Source organism: Dermochelys coriacea, chromosome 11 (assembly GCF_009764565.3).
Source record: "Dermochelys coriacea isolate rDerCor1 chromosome 11, rDerCor1.pri.v4, whole genome shotgun sequence".
Classification (NCBI taxonomy): Eukaryota; Metazoa; Chordata; order Testudines; family Dermochelyidae; genus Dermochelys; species Dermochelys coriacea.
Window position 1 is genome coordinate 62,030,056 of NC_050078.2, and position 19,089 is coordinate 62,049,144.

Genomic DNA, 19,089 nt, shown 5'->3' on the forward strand with positions numbered 1-19,089 from the left:
GGCACCAACATTTCAGTGACAATATTCTTCCTCTCCCCCGCCCTCCAAATATACCTTAATTCTTATTATTATTATCTCCTTAATTCTTGAAGCTCTGGTATTACTGAGGTCAGAGACCCAGACAGGACCAAAATTAGGTACTATAGGCAGTAGTGATTGCTGCAGTTAAGGTTACAACTCAATTCTTCAGTTGTAACCCCTTACACTTAACTTTTTCAAAAATGTACTTTTGGAGATAAAATGTCACATACTTTGCGTAAGTGCAAAGGTGAACTCTGGACATTTTTAGGGCAATCCATTCATCTGTGTTGGGCAAGTGTGGGAGAAATATAACTTTTCTTGTTTGAAAAAAAGTTGTTCCACTTTTTGTTGCAGACAAGTAACTCAAATTGCTGAATCATAAAACTTCAGTCTTTATACATGGATAGCCCTTAATAAGAACTGTCTGAAAAAAATGTGTTTTAAAAATGCTTTAATCAGATCTAGTACAAATTCTCTTAGGTTTTGAGTTGAGCAATTGCCAGTGGCACTTTGGAGTTGTAAAAATACAGCATCACAAGTACATGGTGCTCCAAGAAAATTAAATGCAAAAAACTTTAGTGCAGTAGGAATATTTTTCAGGTTTAAAAAAAAATAATCAGGAAATGAAAAGTTACAGTTCTCATAGCAACATTATCTCACCCACATTGCATATGCTGTACCAATTCACATGTTCAAGGGCAAATGCACTTTTGTACCTGCCCAACACCTGATCAGATTATGCATGTCAGGATCACAACCAACTTTTGGTTATTACTAACCCACAGCAGACCTGAGTCAGGCAGTCAAGAGTTGAAATCCTTTATACCCAATTACCAAAACCATGAGGCATCCGCTCTCCTCTCATTACCAAATTACTACTTCTGTTTCATATTTTGTCTACCACATATTAAAACGTACTGCTTCAATTATCCTGGAACCCAAATAAAAGCACCTAGGGGAATACCGCTGGAGCAGATTTCAAAAGAGGCTCATGCGTCTGTCTGCTTCTAGCTCCACCTCTCAGTTGTTCACAGCCTCACAATGGAAGGACATAACTTGTTTCTTAAGTAAAGAGATCTTCCTGAAAGCATTTCATTCAACTTTTTGGCAGTTTAACGTTCTTGCTTGGTCTTTTTTAACACTACTCAGTAGAATTTTTAAGCCACGGCTGTCTTACACCTAATAATTGGAAAATGACTAAAAAACCCGTCAAGCTTCTATGGGCACATATAAAACCTCACAGGAGGCTCAAGAGGTGACTCATTACCCTGGAGAAAGCTACATTTGAAAAAAATTATAATGCAGTATGTTGAAAAGGAGGAGTAAAAAGAGAAGAGAATCCCAGTAAAGATACAGATGAAAAGAGATGTCACTGTGTTTCGTACATTTTGTGGGAGTGCTGGTTCTCATGCTAAAGTCTTCTTGTTACCTTGCTGGACTCTTCCAGCTGAGTGCCTCGCTTCCAGGCCTCAGAGAAGATAGAGCTGACAATACTTTGGGAACGGACATGGCTAGTTGGCTGGGTGTCAGAAACTCCACTGTCAGATTGATTAGAGTGATTTGATTGAGACTCTGTTTAAAAAATATGAAACAGGAAAAAGTTCATTTTTATCAAAGTAAGTCAATGAGTTTGTAATGTGACACTTTCATGAGTGACACTTTCTAGGCACAGAGGTGACAGGTTAATTTCATGCTTGCTAAAATACATTATCTCACATCATTTCCACTAAAACACTTAGCTCATGGTCAGACATACTAGAAAATTGCTGGTCTGAAACACCCCCTCACAAACACACATCCAAAAAACCCTGACAATCACACCTGCAACCTTGTGAAGACAGCCGCATAACAGTTATGTTATGTGACGGCTATCCTGTTCCCATGCCTTACAGAAGCTTCTGTTCATGTTGCCTAGCCCAAGGATGCCAGGAAGTCACAAGAGTTGTAACTTAGTCCTGGTGACTCAGCAGATAGCTTTGCAATGCCCTGTCCATGCAAAGCATAACAGTTCTACAAATAAATTGTTTTCAGTAGAATTATGCTTGACTACCCATTGCAGGCTCAAACCCAATTCCATACAGTTGTAAATTAGCTGTAAACAATGACGTAGAGGTGTAAATTGTTAACCAATTTTTGAACAGCTACAGTAACTCCCCACTTAACATCCTCTTGCTTAATGTTGTTTCGATCTTACGTCCCGGCTCCATTACAGAACACGCTCATTTAAAGTTCTGCAACGCTCCGCTACAATGTCATTTGGTTGCCTGCTTTGTCCACGGCTGGCAGCCCCCATCAGCTCCCCTACACCCCCCACAGTGCCTCCCGCCCACCAGCGGACCCCGCGGATCAGCGCCTTCCCCTTCTACCCCTGCCTCCTGCCCATGGCAAGCAGCTGGTTTGAGGCATTCAGGAGGCAGGGGGAGGAGCGAGGACTCAGCACGCAGGTTCCCCCTCCTTCCCGAACGCCGCAAACCAGCTGATTGCCATGGGCAGGAGGCAGGGGAGGGAGAGGGGAGCCTGTGCAACAAGTCCTCCCTCCTCCCTCCTGAATGCTGCAAACCAGCTGATTGCCACTGGCAGGAGGCAGGGGAGGGAGGGGGGAGGAGCGAGGGGGGGGGAAGAAGAGGCGGGTTAAGGGTTGCGGTTTGGGGGAAGCAGTGGAGTGGGCAGGCCGAGGGTTGAGCCCCCCGCCCCTGGTGCTTGCACAGTAGGGGAAGCTCCCGCCGTGCAACGCGCTTCTCCTAGCCTACAGCACCTTCAGCCTTCTTGCCTGCCTCATTGTCTTCAGTACCAGTGGGCTTGTGCCTGTGTGGGGTAAGGCGGGGGCCTCTCCCATTGCTTCATACTCAGCAATGATGTTCCTATTGGTTCGTACTCAGCAATGATGATTGTAGTATTAAATTATTTCTTTAAGATTGTTTAAAATTTATACTGTATTAAACCGCTTGTTTAAAATTATTTAAAACTTATATCTGTATTAAATTGCTTGTTTAAAATGTATATAATGCCTTTTGTCTGGCAAAAACTTTTTCCTCTGGAACCTAACCCCCCATTTCTTATGGGGAAATTGGATTCGCTTAACATTGTTTCACTTAAAGTCACATTTTTCAGGAACAGAACTATAGCGTTAAGCGAGGAGTTACTGTATTTGTCTTAAAAATGGGCTTGTCACAGGAATGGGACCAATATTTTAAAAAGTAAGTGTGTGTGGGGTGTGTGCGTGTGTGTGCGTGTGTGTGTGTAAACACAGGTCTGTGGCGTTTCTGCCTTTGGGTAGAGACTATTTATCATGTATTTATTTCACATACTTTATCCCACCAAAGCAGTTTAAAAACTATACAGATCTCCACTCATCATTAAACACAAGCCTGAGATGTAATTTTTAAATTGGTATGGACAGCTATGAGGCATTTGAAAGGACGTTTCCTTTTCTCAGTTTCAGATAAATTCTCTTTTTGGCTGTGAATGAGAAAAGGACATTATATTAATATTAATCACAACTACTAAGGAATAAAATAGAATAAATTGCTTTTTGAGATTAAACGTCAGTCTAGAAATACTGGGACTATGTGGAAATAACCAGTCACATTCACTAGGCTTTTCTGGAGTCTTCAAATGGTTTCTGAAGCAAACGGTATTTAACAGTATTTCCATTACAGGTCAGGCTATTATAGTTACCTGGTAAACTGGAAGAGCTGGATCCTGACTTGATACTGGAGCTGGACAAGGAAGTCCAGTCATACGCTGACTCTGTCCTCTTCAGTGCTTCCTGATAGTTCACATATAGTTGCTTCCCATACTAAACAAAGAGGAACAATAAAACGTAACAACTGTTTATATTGTGCCTGTTTCAGCTGGTTGATTAACAGTTTCTCTGCCGAGGAACTCAGGCACTTTGATTATTTTCAATAGAGGTTTTGTTTTTCATTTAGTTTAAGAACAGTTGCATTGCCTTCTTTCTCTTTTATTATCTAACTGCTTAGAGAACCAGAAACAACCTGGTTATCCTGCAGAAGAAAATGTCAAACTATTTGATAACATGAAAGTGCAATAAAATCATCTACTGAATCCAGGGGTCGGGAACCTGTGGCACGCAAGCTGATTTACAGCGGCACTCTGCTGCCTGCCTGGGTTCCCAGCCTCCGGCCCTGCTCAGCCTGCTGCTGGCCTGGATGGATGGAACCCCAGACTGGCAGCAGGCTGAGCGGGGCCAGTGGCCGGGACCCAGCTGGCAGAGGCTGGTGGATAGAATCCCAGACCGGCAGCAGGCAGAGCAGCTCAGGCTGCTGCCGGTCTGGGGTTCCAGTCACTGCCCCCACTGCCGGTCTGGGGTCCCAGCCGCTGGCTGGGCCCCGCACAGCCCGCTGCCAGTCTGGGGTTCCATCTGCCAGCCCCGGTAAATGTAAAATGTATTACTGGCACGCGAAACCTTAAATTACGGTGAATAAATGAAGACTTGGTACACCACTTCTGAAAGGTTGCCGACCCCTGACTTAATCCATTGAGCCAAGGTGCTGGTTCTAAGTAATCATTACCTCAACTACTAAGTCTCTATTTTTGATATAGCCACCTTTCTCAAATCCATTTATAAGTTAGCCCAAAATGAGTCTGCACAGCTAGAAACTAACAGTGACATCTCATGTCTAGTGGGACTTCACTGTGAGATTGGAGAGCGGGAAGAGAGAGATTAAGATGCAGAAAAATTTGTATAAGCACCTAAAGCAGCAATTCTGGTAAAGAAATGTTTATACTGTTGATAGACTTCAAAAAGAAAGATGTACGAAAACTAGCTTATGACTTTTGTGGAGCTTCAAGTTCAGAATGGCTAGATATAGGGAAGTTTATAAACAGATAACATGCATTGTCTCGATAATTGTTTGAAACAAGTAACATTGACCCATAGCTGATTAACTTCTTGATTAGTTAATTTTATGTGCATCTTCTCGATCTCCCCTCACTGAGGCATCATCTGTTTCAGTAAGATAATATATAGCTAACACTATTAAATAGCACTACATAGCAAGAATGGAAGAGGAATAAAATGATTCAGAGTAGTTACCTTAGCAATACGGATGCCATTTATCCACTGGTGTAGAGTTCTTACATCATCACAGCAGAGGTATTTGATATACTGAGACTTCTTCTGGATCTGAGGGTGCTATAGAAAGAGTATTTAGTCTATCAATATTTTAATCTAAAGAACATTAAGAAGAATTAAAGAATTAAAAAACGCTATTCTTGAAGAGTGGGCTTCAAAACACTGTTATTCAATCTTTGGCATTGCTACTTTCAAATCCAGTGGAAAATTAAAGCAGGAAATGCAAGAAAAACATTATTCTATCAAGGTTCAGATCAGGACTTCCTAACTATTGAAATTGTGAACTGATACATCATTAAAGATGGGATATATGTTGTTGGTAGGTTGGGCATTCGAGGAAAAAAAAATTACTTGACACCCAAAGTGGCAACATGGGGACTGTCTGGCCAGCACCCATTTCAGGTTTGCAATACCATAAAAGGGCTGTTCTTACAGAATTTTGGTGTAGGAGCTGGTCTGCCCCCTTGGAATCTTTGGAGGTAGTCATGCACTGAGTTGAAAAGGTCAGAAAATTCCCGTTTTCTAGAAGCTGCAGGAGGGGGAAGATGGCTACCTCTGATGTGGTGGAAAAGAAAGGGTTAATCCATTTGACCTCTACCAACACATGCATTGCTGAAGGAGATGGGAAGAAGAAAGCTTAATAATCCACCTTTCTATACTGCCAAAACCGGGCTTTGAAAAAAATGAACCTGCACTAGCTTTTTCCACCTCTAACTACCTTGAGAGTTGAAGAACAGGGTTTGGCCACTGGCTGGCACGATTACTTTTATTAACAGTTTAGCCATTGTCGAGCACAGTTACTTTTATTAACATTTTATATACAAAAGCCTGCTAGATGAAAACTAGCTAATATTTTTGTTTCAGACAGTCACACTACTTGTCATTCCCTCCTCCCTCGCACAGGAAAGAAACACAACTCTTCACAGTTTATTTAGAAAAATATCCCATTTCAAATTCAGTCTTCAACATGTTGGATTCAAATAAGATCAGTATATTTGTTTTTTCAAATTTTGATGATGGAAGCCACTTTGGCCGGAATACTTGGTCATTTCCCGTTCTGTTTGTAAGAGTTATATATCTCACAGTTGCCAGTATCCCTATTAATCCCTTCATCAGATTACGGTTCCATTATACAAAGGTCTGCTGGAAGATTCAAAATATCCCCATTTTCTTGGAGGTTATCTCTTACATGCATCCGAGATCTTTTAAGTCCTTTTGAGAACACTTGCTTACACTACATCTTCCAATGAACACTGTTTGTGACTCATTTTGAGTATCTGTGAAATGTGAGACCTAGATATATATCACTTCAGCTGCAGAACATACAATTGGTCTCATTCTACTGTTGAATCATTAAGTACTCCTGCTTTTACTAATCTTACTATCAATTCCTTTAGCATATGTGTAGTACAGCAAAAAAACCCTGTACAACTCTGCTTAGAATGGAAGCACAGAGAAGTTGAATGACTTGCCCAAGGTTATGTAGTAACTCAGTAGAAGACACACAAATAGACCCCTGAGTGCTGATTCCTGTTCTCTGTCCCAACAGCTGATCTAATAAAATTTCTGAACTTTCCATCTCAAATTATACCATACCTAAAAAGAAGCTCTAAAAATCTAAACTTCAGGATCAAAAAGAGTTAACGTTATAACTTGGCATACAAAAGCTACAACTCACATTTGAGAGCAGATTCTGCCACCCCTAGTACTTTACTAAATCACTGAAACTACTTATGCAAGGTTCAAACATGAATAAGAGGGGTAGAATCTGGACCTTAATAAAGATCAAAATTTGACTGCTCCCCATTCATCACTTTGGTAAAACGTGTGCAATCTGGGTTTTTTTTCTTTCAAACTGCATGAATACAAGTAGCACAAAACTGAACAGCTATAAATAAATGATGCTGTTTTCACATACCCTTCGACCTGTGAAACATTGCTTCACGCTGCTGGAATGTAGGTGAGAGAAGGCCCAACACCACTTAAAAACTCATGTTAACTGCCTGATGATATACCAACACCATATTTCACTTACACCTCAAAAAACACTATACAAATTAGAGCAACCAACCCCATCACATGCACTTACTTAAACAACTCACTGCAGTGCTCTAAAATTAATGGGAAATTTTTGATTTGTTAAAATTTGAGTTAAGATTTTGCTATGGCTCCATTTATACTCAGAATGGTAATAAAACAATTTTAATAAATTTATTCCAGTAAGATTTGGCCCAGTACACTGGCTGTCCAAGAAGTTATAGAAAATACCTCAATGAAAGCCACATCTGAATCATGTAGACAGGAAATGACTACAGCTATGATTATGTCACAGAATCTGTGATTTCCAGAGACCTCTGTGACATTTTCTGCCCCAGGGCTGGAGCTCCCATTTGGCCTGCTCCACAGCTCCCAGCCCCTGTTCTGGTGTGGGGGGGTGTGGGTTCCCTGCAGCTCCCAGCTGCAGTGGGGGACTCCCAGCCGCAGCAGGCAGCAGGGCAATGCCCCGGAGCTCCCGCGGCAGGCAGCAGGGGATCCCAGAGGCTCACACTCGCTGCAGGTGGTTGGAACCTCCTGGAGTTCCCTGCTGGTATGGGCGGTTGGCTCCCCCAGAGCTGCTTGGCTGCTGTGCAGGGGGAGACCCCGGAACTCCCACAAATCACAGCAGCAGGGGACGCTGGAGTCCCGGCAGCTTTGGGTGCTGTGCCTGCCTCTCTACTCATTTTGTCAGGGATATTTTTAGTGAAAGTTAGGGACAGGTCACGGGCTTCCATGAATTTTTGTTTATTGTCCGTGACCTGTCCATGGCTTTACCAAGAATATCTGTGACAAACTCTTAGCCTTAGAAATGACACACTGGAAATGTAGGCACATGATCCGTATTTGCCTTGATATTGTGCATTCTGGAAATCAATTTATATCAAATAATTTATAAATATCCACCAATACGTAAATCTCTGCTTTTAATTGCTCTCAACTATCTGCGGAGGAATCATGTGCCAATGATTTAAGAGGACATGGAAAAGAATTTTCAGGTTAGAATTTAACTAATGTTTCTTAACCCAAATATTATGTATTTATTATAGTAGGCAAGTAAGTATTTTTACCTCTAACTACGCACAAATATATGATAAAGTGTCTCATGGCAAGATTATATCACCTTTTCATAAAGTTTGTGGACATGCACTAGAATAACTGACATGCCTAATGTTTGCTCATTGCATATGCAATGAAATGTGAGATGTGACCGATGACAGAAAACAAGTAACCGTACTCCTATTACAGGGGAACAGAACCCCTTATCCTTATCCAAGCACCCTGTTTAAGTTCATGAAGAAACATTTCTTACCATAAACACACTGTGAAAAATTGTTTCAAAATAATTTTGAGTCTACCACAACCAACACTATTTCTAACACAAAATACGGGAGGCGAATGGAATAGATCAGAAGAAAGCTGGCACAACCTAAAGATACCTGACAGCATTTCAGCTATTAACTCTGTGGTTTAAGATCAGAGCTTTAACTAAAATGTTGCAATTGGGCAACTGCTTTCACCACATTTGTTTCCTTTATTACTTGCCCCCATTTGCATTCCTCTATATGAATTTTTTAAATCAGATCCTTCTCTGGCATGCAGTGTTTCTAAAGAACACATGAATAACTGATCTTTGAAAGTTTTTGGTAAAAAGAATGTTAGGTTGGTGTGTACATTGCAAACTTTACCCTTTAGGTTTAAGGTAGTTTTATCTATGAAAAAGCTTATGATACTACTGAAGATTTCTGAGCACGTTTCCCTCCTACACAAAAATGAGCAAAATAAACGTCACAGCAGCTTCTGAAACAGCCACAGCTAGGCACATTGTCTCTTAGGCCATAGGCCCAGAGTAGAGGCCACCACCAAGGGTATGAAATGAGCCCCAATGAGGAAAGGGATAGGTATTCTTAGGACAAAATGCTTCAGTCCATGTCCCCTCCTACTTATCAGCATCCTGGAAGGATTCTCCCTTTCCCCAAACACATGGCAGCATGGACAGGCTTGTAGCCATGATACCCCACTGGCCACCTGACTCATGGCAGCACTGTAACCATGTAGCCACTCTGTGCAGGACAGAGGGGAACACATTGTGGGACCTTTTGTTTCAAGCATTTTTTGCAATTGTCAGTGGGAACATATTTAATGTAATACTTTCTAAGCTCCTTCTTGCCCTTTTTGTATGAGTGTAGATCATTTAGAGAGAGGAATCAGCCAGCTATGTGGGGATGTGGAACAGCAAAGACCTCTGCAGCCAGTTCTTCTGCATTGCTCCACCGTGGCACTTTATCCCACTCTGTTCCACGTACTAGGAGGTAGCATAACACAATAGAAAATGTATTTTTCAATGTATTTAATGAGAATATATCACTTGCTCTAAGATTTCTAGAAATGTGGTATCTTTTAATAGATTGATTTTTTTCATAATTAAAGTTGTATTCCTAAGATTCATACTGAAAACTCATGGTTAATTTTCCATTAGTTATATCATTGTGGAAAGCATATTCTGCATTACAGCCTGTCTCAGTATCCATTAACTTTCTGTATTAATTCATCTTACCTCATCACAACTAGAACCTAGTTAGAAGAATCTAGCTATTGGAGGACTCTAGACAAAAGTAGCATGTATTTAAAATTCCTGTAGCACCTTTATACTTGCTCTGTTTGGTAAAACATTTAACAAGTTACCTTCAGCACTAAACAGTAATCTGTTGGTGCTTTGTACTTGTTCCGATAGTCCTGTCCGTAGTAAACATTGACATGATCTAGCTGAAGAAAGCACACCAGATCCCGTGACACCTATTAAACACACAAATATTCAGTTATGAAAAAAATTAATAAGGAAAATCAAAGCCACAATGAAAAACCTTGATTTAAACACTGCCAGCTCTTCACTCCTAGGCCTGGTCTACACATAAAGTTGCACCAGTTTAACTAGCAGTGCAACGTTTCTCCAATTTTGTTAAACTGGCGCCAACTATGTATGAGGACACTTACATTGGTTCAGCTTGGCAAGCTAAACCAACGCAAGCATGTGCCCACATGTAAAGTTGCACTGGTTTAACTAAAATGAACCAGTTGAACTGTGTGTGTAGACAAGCCCTTAGACTGGAACGACAAAGAGCAATGCACATTAGTGCGAGTGGATGCACCAGTTCCAAGAAGCTAAATTAAAAAACAGTTAGAACTAAAATAAGAAATCACTGAAACTACTTGTGCAATGGAAATCGGTGCTACTGAAATTCAACAGCTAATTTTCCAAGGACAAAATTCCTGTATCTGAATTTTAACCAATAAAAAGTCTAAGAAGTGATGCACTACAGATGAAGGAAAATACTACAGTTATCTGAAACAACTTGCCAGCATGTTCCAAAATGTTTAAGATGTTTCTTATTCCATTCACATGAAAAAAACAGTATTGTTAATTAAAATGGTGAATGAATAATCATTAAGACTAACAAACAATATGCCAAGTGGAATAGGTCTATACAGAAAATCCTTGCATCAGATTTTTTTTTTAAACTATGATATGCTTTTTTAAATGTGTGTATTTTTTGTGCATTATTAGTTCAAAACTTGTTTGCTTGTTTCTTTTGACAGTATTATATTGCAGGCCACCACTGAAACTTGAAATCAGCAGAGGGTCAACAGGAAAGGTCACACTGGGACCTCTTCAGCAGCTGCTGCTAATATAAGCATTTATTTAGAACCACACTGTTTTAAGATTTCATATTCAAATATTTCTGATTGTAAGGTACACCCTTTTTACATGATATCTTATACGTAGCTTGTCTAATGAAATGGAAAGCTTCAAAGAGGAAGACTAATATTTGAAATGTACTTAGTTCTATGGGGAGCCAATGTACTGATCAGAACAGAACACTGGGTTGGGGTTTATTTGCTTTCAGTGGCCAGCTATTTAGGAGGTGAGCTGCTGTGTTTTGGACCAGCCATTTCCATGTAAACCAGCCTGGAAGTTACAAAGGCAACAATCAGTGCAGCAATTTTCTATTTTTCCTCCAGTATAGTATATCAACAACATAGAAAACAAAGTTGTAGAAATCATGCAGAAAGGGTATGATCTTCACTGATTCAAGAAACTGTGGTTAAAAATAGACTAAGAAGAAACCCTTGAATGTGAACTACTAAGAACTGTGCCATTTGGTGGTCTGAATGACTCAAATTTTTCCCTGTCACTTAGTGTCACTTAGTCCTTCACCAGTGAAAAAGGTCTATGGGATTAGGCAGGAATAAAGCAATCAAAACTGGCCTGAACTGTACATACACACACTCTTTTTAGGAGAACTATTCTACTTTGAACAAACATATGCTGAGCTCTTCCAAATGGAAGATCCTTATGATCTCAATTTTGAATTGGGGGTCAGATTGTTTTATATCAAATCCTTCTTGAATAAATTATTGTTCATTTATATTTTAAAGTTGTGTTTTTAAATTGATAGATTGTAATGATAATCTAAGCAAAAGCGTAGTGCAGCCAAAATTCTCAAGTAATATTCAAAACTCCTTCTACCCATAAACATTTAAATTATCAAGAGGACGTTCATTTTGCTCGAGTTTTTCAATCAGAAGGTAGATAGTTACCAGACGGCAGATTGAAATTAGACAATCACTTTTAAGAACTATATTTTATAAGAGCAAACAAAGGAAGACACCTTTGCTTTTCCTTTAGGGACATAGTAGATTCCAGAAGCTCGCAAAAGAAAATAACGCTTCTTCCAAGACTTCTTGCCATCATCTTTCAGCCACAGGACTCCCTCTATTTCTGGCACTGTTACAGAACTTCCACAAAAACATTCCTACAGAGAGCCAATGGCAGCATAGAAAAAAAAAGAACATATACAAACATATTAATATTTTAAAACAATGAAATGGATTGGGTTTAGAAGCCTGGGGGCTGAAGTCCTTTTATTATCTAGAGAATATATATAGTATGATTAGTGACTTCTCCACTCAGTTCTAACATGAAGGGACCACCTGTAGAGGCAAAAGGATAATTATGAGCATGTGCCCATTTGAACTTTGCGTCTGATTTGATAGTTCTCCCCTCTGTACAGAATACCAATAAAGGTGCTACTTAATTGACAGATGCGAGGTTTCTTAACCGTGCTTATCAGTAATGGTCCCAAAAGTGCTCCAACGGCTTTAACCAAACCTGAAAGACATGGGCCCACACCTTAGCTGTTGGGTTACAATTTCCCAGGCATACACAAAAACCTCAGTAATAGTCCGTGGGCCCAACTATGATCCATCTTATGTGTACTTTGCTGCTCGCGCTATCAGTGGAAATGTACGTCACACTTTATATTAAGGTTCCATTTATTAAACAGATAATAAAAGCATTACAGATGTTATAATCATAATCCAGAAATGACTAGTATGTGCTACAGAAAATTACAAGCATAGTAGGGGTGGGTGGCATGGCTCAGCATTCCTGTGCTCCCCATCAGTACCTGGCCTGGGCTGGGCAAGCCAATGATCTAACCAGCAGACCAAATTTGGTCATTAATCCTGGTCATGTGCCACCTGAAGCACGTTGCGCATACGCTAAGACGATGACAAGCATAGCACAAAGTGGGGTTATAGATGGTCAAATGCCATGTCTATAAGCAATCTTTTGACCTACTGGACTCAATCTATAAAAACTGTTTAATCATTTATTAAGTCATTAATAATTTATCATTTATACACTATTTATAAATATAAATGTATTTAAGTCTAATTTTAAACATTCATTTACATATTATGAATTCATGATTGTTGAAGTTTCAAAGTGACATATATAACAATCCCATGTTAGATGTAAGAAACTACTGTAACCTTTTTAATGTGACACCTAAAACAGAATTTTTAGTATTAGACCGTCACTACTTTCAATTTGCATAAAACTATATAGAATGTTAAGTTTATGAGGTTATATGTCATGCTTGTGATATTTATGTTTATTCCTAAATTTGCTTTTGGGTTGTTTATTCTTCTTTTTAAGTTGTTTCAATTCTTTTGATTTTAAGTAGTTTCCATTTCCAACAGTGATTTTTCTCCTTAGCTTTTATGGTTTTTGTATTTTGTGGGTTTTTTCAACCTATTATACCAGGATGGTGCCAATTACTTCTAAATTACCTTAGTAGTACAGTTCTGGATACAGCATAGGTTGTCTGACATAAAATAAGCTATAAACTTTGCGGGGTAGTGAATAGCAGTTTGGATAGCACCATTCTCAGAAAAATGTCCCTCCTCTCACTGGTCAAAAACTAAGCTAGAATTCTGCAAGTGACAACTGTTTAAACACAGTTGTAGATAGCATGGTTTTGATCCAACAATGGATCGGGACTTTCTTGCAGTTTTGTCTATTACAAAAATCAGGAGACATCTTTATTCCGAAAGCTCCCTAATCAAGAAAAGGAAGAAATCTCCCCAGAGATTCATGTTCACATTTAACATATTCTGCTCAACACTTTGCGGAACCTCCATCTCTAGTCATCAATTTAAATGTTAGCAATAGTTTAAGAATTTAACATATTGTAGCTCACAAATCACTGTGCTCTTTTTGTTTTGGTTGTCTTACCTCCAGCAGCACTTCTTTATTTCTGTCTGCCATCTCAGAGGTTTCTTTTTTCCCCAGCAGATAGTTCTACAACAAAAGAAAATGAAAGGATGAAACTTCTATTGAAGTTTTGAAGTCAAACCAAGTTATCTTTTTCACTTCCTCGTTCTGATAAGAGTTTAGCTGTTCTAAGATCTGTCTTGTCCTCTAGTAGAGCTAGATATTATTAAAAAAATTATTTTGGAGCAAAATTGAGACTCATGTAGTAGACTGCTAAAGAATAAAAGAAACCAAAATATTGCATCCTTTAATCTTAAAGGGCTGGAAAAAACCCTTTTGTATTTTCAGGAATATTAGCCAGTCCATCTGACATTACCTTAAGTAAAAGAATCGTAAGCTGCAGTTCTCAGCCATTATGGTTAGCCATAAAGCCAAACACTTATTGGGGTAATATAAACAGATAGCAAAATTAAAAACCCAGAATAAAAATTAGATGGAAAAAAATTGGGCCTTTAAGTTGGCTCTACTCCATCCTCTCATTCAGCATTTTGGAAGGACTAGACATGGGACTGTTCTTCTCCTTTCCACTCCATCTCTATAGTTTTTCAGAATAAATAAAATAATAATAATAATAAATAATTAAATGAAAAAAATTCATGATAAACAATTACTTCTGAAAAAATAAGCAAAATAGCAATTGTTTATCCATACTGTGTGTGTATTATCAGTATGATATAATCCTTTTATCTAGTAAGGTGATCCTGCATGCCTCCCCACCTAACCTGGAAGGGGTTGGTACAAAGACAGGGAGCATCTTCCAGACCCCTTTATATTCACTTACTGGAAGCAAAACAATATTCATAGGATTAGGACAGACCAAGGTTTTTAACTGAGTAAGTAACACATTCATGCTGACTTCCATTTACGGAAGGCCCATTCTTATTACTAATAACCAGTGAAATGTATTGATGTCAGACATTTATTGAGGAATACGCTTTCAAAAGTGATTAAGATTTTGGGTGCCTCATCCTGAGATCACAGAAAGAGGCCTGACATTTAGTTCTCGCTGAAAATATGGGCACCTTCTAAGGTATCTCAAGTGGGGGCACCTGCTATCATTACTCGCTTTGGAAAGTTAGGCCCAAGAGCCTAATGTATTAGGTATCTCACAAACTTAAGAACATGATCCATGCACCCAATATACACACTAGAGATTAAGCAAGCAAGTGATCAAGTGTTAAACATGCCTTTGTTAATTCTTTATTTTTCAAGTGGTCCTTTGTGTTAATTCCTGTTTTTATTTTCTCTGTCCCCTCAGTAGCATAGGCCTCTAGTACTACATTTTTTGCATTTATGCTTATAATCAAGAAACTACCATCCCCCTTAGTTAATTATTGAAAAAGAACAGGGACCTTTTTGTTGTTACTTGACTAGGAAACAGCTAATGAAGACAGACCCTGGCTTCCTCATGCGCTCTCCTTATCTCTCTGATTATTAGTTGATTATCTCTTATCAACTGTCTATCCCACAGAGTCCATCCAATTCCCCATACCCTATCCTCATGAGATGGTGTGGGTGGGCATTGCCAGTCTCCCCAAAGTGACACGTGTCACAACACAAGCTAAAACCCTTTCCTCCAGACTGTGTAGATGTAAATAGCACTAAGTATTGGTGAAAAGAAAAGGAGTACTTGTGGCACCTTAGAGACTAAAATTTATTAGAGCATAAGCTTTCGTGAGCTACAGCTCACTTCATTGGATGCATTTCGTGGAGCATTTTTTTTTTCCACCAAATGCATCCAATGAAGTGAGCTGTAGCTCACGAAAGCTTATGCTCTAATAAATTTGTTAGTCTCTAAGGTGCCACAAGTACTCCTTTTCTTTTTGCGAATACAGACTAACACGGCTGCTACTCTGAAACCTGTAAGTATTGGTGAGTATTTCATGTAAACTGGTTACATGGGCTGCTATGAATTCCACTAACCTTTTCATACACTTAGAAAATGGACTGGTTAGAGCATCAGGATTTCATTTAGGGGGCTGATCTTGTGCTGACCACAGAGTGTATTCTAGAGGCAAATGTGTATTCTAGAGTGTATTCTAAAATGCAAAGCTTGTGCGTGTGTGCGCGCATAAATACAAATATCTATATAAAAAAGTGAAAAAATCAGCTTCAGACTTACCTGGGGATTTTTGAAAAGTGCGTATTTTTCTATACGTTCTACAAATATAAGTTTGTTTTGACTGTCTCTTGTCCAGTTTAGAAGATTTTCAACTAAATTTTCATGGTCCTCGAAGATTCTCTCTGCATAAATGAGAAAGAGCAAACAAGTAAAAAAAAAAAATTTCTACTCTCTCACATTCTGCAACATGACCTCAAAGCAGGATCCAGTAGGTGGACAAGGTGTGAGGAAAAACACAGATATATAGTTAACAGTTTGTTAAAATGGAAGAAAGGGCTGGGAACGAGCCAATGGGAGCTGAGAGGATGGTGCTGGGGGCAGGAGCAGCATGCAAAGCAGCCTCCGCCCGCCAGGGGCGCACAGAGACGTGACAGCAGTCGGCTGCTTCCAGGAGCGGCGTGGGGCCATGGCATGCAGGCAGCCTGCCTGAGCCCTGCTGCACCGCTGGAGTTTTAGTGGCCCGTAGATCGCGAATGACTGGCAGAGACCCCAGGATCGACCAGTCTATCATGATTGACGGGTTGGTGACCACTGTTTTAGCATGTAAAGAAGTGAATAAAATAAATTCAGTTTATTTAAAAAAGGGCTGCCCGCAAGAGGGCAGCCAAAGAGCTGAAAGGTGCCAACCCCTGGGTTAGATGTTTGTATACTTACATATAAACACAGTACAGTGAAGCCCTGCATATTCTATCTTCAGCTATTTATCATCTCATTTAAAATGTATACTTCTTACATACCCATGTGACACTTTTTTTAAACAAGAATTATGTAAAAATAAAAATGAAAGAACACTCTTGATGTTCTAACTGAAAGATGGTTATATAAGTGTGCATAGCTAATTTAGGATCACAGGAACATTTAGCAAGCCCTACCTCAGTTGATGAAAGTGAAATGAGATAAGGAAACTCAGGAACTTGCAGGAGAACAGTTCTTCTGCGGAGTCTAGTAGCTGAAAGAGCTTATTAAACTTCATGCAGTTCATGAACAATAAATAAGGCAAAAGCAATTTATACCAGTTAGATCTCCCTGCTGTTATTACAGGCTCTGTGAAAAAGGCTCTGCAGAGCCCTTGTCTCCTTCACTACACAGTTAAGTATGAATTCTCTGACAAGAGCCTTCCCTCCTTTACAAAAAGATTTCTAGGTAAATCAGTAGGAACTCCGAGCCATTGACAACTTTGTACACATTCTTTTTTAGAATTCTGGTGGTGGTGAACTGCTGAATTGTCTAAACAGATGTGTGTGTGTATTTTTTTTCTTTTTCTAACACCCCTATAAGAAATTATATTTAATACTCTAGACTATGAGACCGTCAAGATTGCAAAGTTACCCAGTCAAGGCTCAAGAAAGGTCAAAGTTAAAGTGGGCTAGCACAAGGGATAATGTTTTATGATGGCATGGACAGAACTTCACATTGCTGCTTTACAGATGTCAACAAGTGGCACTTCACAAAGTGAGGCTACCGAAACTGCCTGTGCTCTGGTAGAGTGGGCCCTTGATTTGTTCTGCTAATAAAACAGTCCCGGAAGTTTTGTAATTTATTTTTTTCTCTGTATGTAGAAGCCAACACACAGCATACATCCAGGGAATGGAATCTCCTGTCCAGTCATTGGTGTCATGTGGCTTCAGGGAAAAAAACAGGTTAAAGTATTGTCTGGTTTAGATGAAAGCCTGAGATTACACCGGGGATGAATTTTGGGTGTAGTCTCAGGGAAACCTTATCCTTCTGGAATATTGTCTACGGTGGATCAGCCATAAGGGTGTCTAGTTCTTCTGCTGTTCTAGCCAAAGCGATAGCCACTAGAAAGTTGATCTTCATAGATAAATGGGACAGCAACCATGTTATTAATGGTTCAAATGGTGACTCTGTTAATGTCGAGAAGACCAAGTTAAGGGCTCACATTGGAGCAGATTTAGTTATTGTGAGGAAAGCTCTGACTAGACCCTTTACAGAAAAAAACCATCACTAGATGGGTGAAAATGGAGTGGTTGTCATTGGAGGGTACTAACAACTGCCAAGTGTATTTGTTGGGAGCTAAGGGAAAGATCTGAGGTTTTCAAGGTGAACAGATAGTTCAAAATAGTGGGAATTTTGATTCTTCTGCAGACATCTGGTGATGCTGAGCCCAAACAAAAAAAACTCTTCCACTTAGCGAAGTAACACTTTCTGAGGGATTCCCTTCTGCTATTGTTAAGGATGGCTTCCTCAAATACTGAAAATGTCTGCTCTAGATTCAATAGCCATCCAAATACAAAGCTGTAGGGTGGAGGGAGTCAAGACTGGGAGGTCTAATCTTGCCCTTGTCCTTTGTCAAGAGGTCTGTGAAAGACTAAATACTGATGGATGAGTGGGCTGATTGCTAGAAAAGACTATGGAACCAAAACTGTCTGGGCCACCTATGAACCATGAGGATGATCACTGCCCCATTCTGCTGAATCTTCTTGAGAAATCAAGATAAAATGGAAGGCGGCGGGTGGAGGGGGGGAAGAATATGTACCTTAAGTGTCCTGCCCACAGTATTAGAGGGGCATCTCCCTTGGAGTCCTAACTGTGCAGCCCTTTGGAGCAGTACACAGCGTGTTCCAAGAAAACAGGAAATGCAAACAGGCCACAAGATGGGGATCCCTGTTGTTTGAATGTGCTCTTCACCACGGAATCTTATAGTTCCCAATCACAGTTGATCGAGAAGGGTCTGCTGAAGCTGTATGCTAGTTTGTTGTGTATCCCTGGGAGATGTACTGCTGTTAGGATAATATGGTGGTGAATACACCAGATTTACAGTTTCACCTCCATGCAAAGGGAGTAAGATCTTGCTCCCCCTTGCTTGCTGACATAGAACACTGTTGTTATGTTGTCTGACGTTATCTAAATATGCAGGAATTGTATGATCAGTAAGAATTGTTTGCATGCTACTCAGACAGCTCTCAGGTTCAGGAGGTTTATGTGCTTGTGTGTTCCTGGATTCACAAGGAGCTCGTTTGTTGTGCTGTGTGGTTCCAGATGGGGTCTCATCCTAAGAGAGAGAGGATCTCTCTAACATCTAACTTCTCGGGTGGGGACAGAGTGAAGGAAACTCCCTCTCCCCCCACATTCCTGCTCTGCCACCACGCTAGAGTCTCCCACACTCTGGAGCGGGGGATGGGAGAAAGGGAGAGAGGAAGGCAGGGAGCAGGACTAACTTGTCCATATTGTGTC

At 39.9% G+C, this 19,089-nt stretch overlaps 1 protein-coding gene across 8 annotated transcripts in view; it reads right to left on the reverse strand.

Moving 5' to 3' along the window:
* Nucleotides 1-19,089, reverse strand: part of RAPH1 (Ras association (RalGDS/AF-6) and pleckstrin homology domains 1) — a 165,321-nt gene that overhangs the window by 13,385 nt on the left and 132,847 nt on the right. For all 8 annotated transcript variants that reach the window (XM_043505620.1, XM_043505618.1, XM_038422595.2 and 5 more), the window contains 7 exons: nt 15,895-16,016; nt 13,734-13,799; nt 11,824-11,967; nt 9,839-9,949; nt 5,081-5,179; nt 3,700-3,820; nt 1,451-1,593 (listed from right to left, as the gene is read on the reverse strand). In XM_043505620.1, the coding sequence (XP_043361555.1) occupies nt 1,451-1,593; nt 3,700-3,820; nt 5,081-5,179; nt 9,839-9,949; nt 11,824-11,967; nt 13,734-13,799; nt 15,895-16,016 (806 nt within the window). The remainder of the gene's footprint in view (nt 1-1,450; nt 1,594-3,699; nt 3,821-5,080; nt 5,180-9,838; nt 9,950-11,823; nt 11,968-13,733; nt 13,800-15,894; nt 16,017-19,089) is intronic.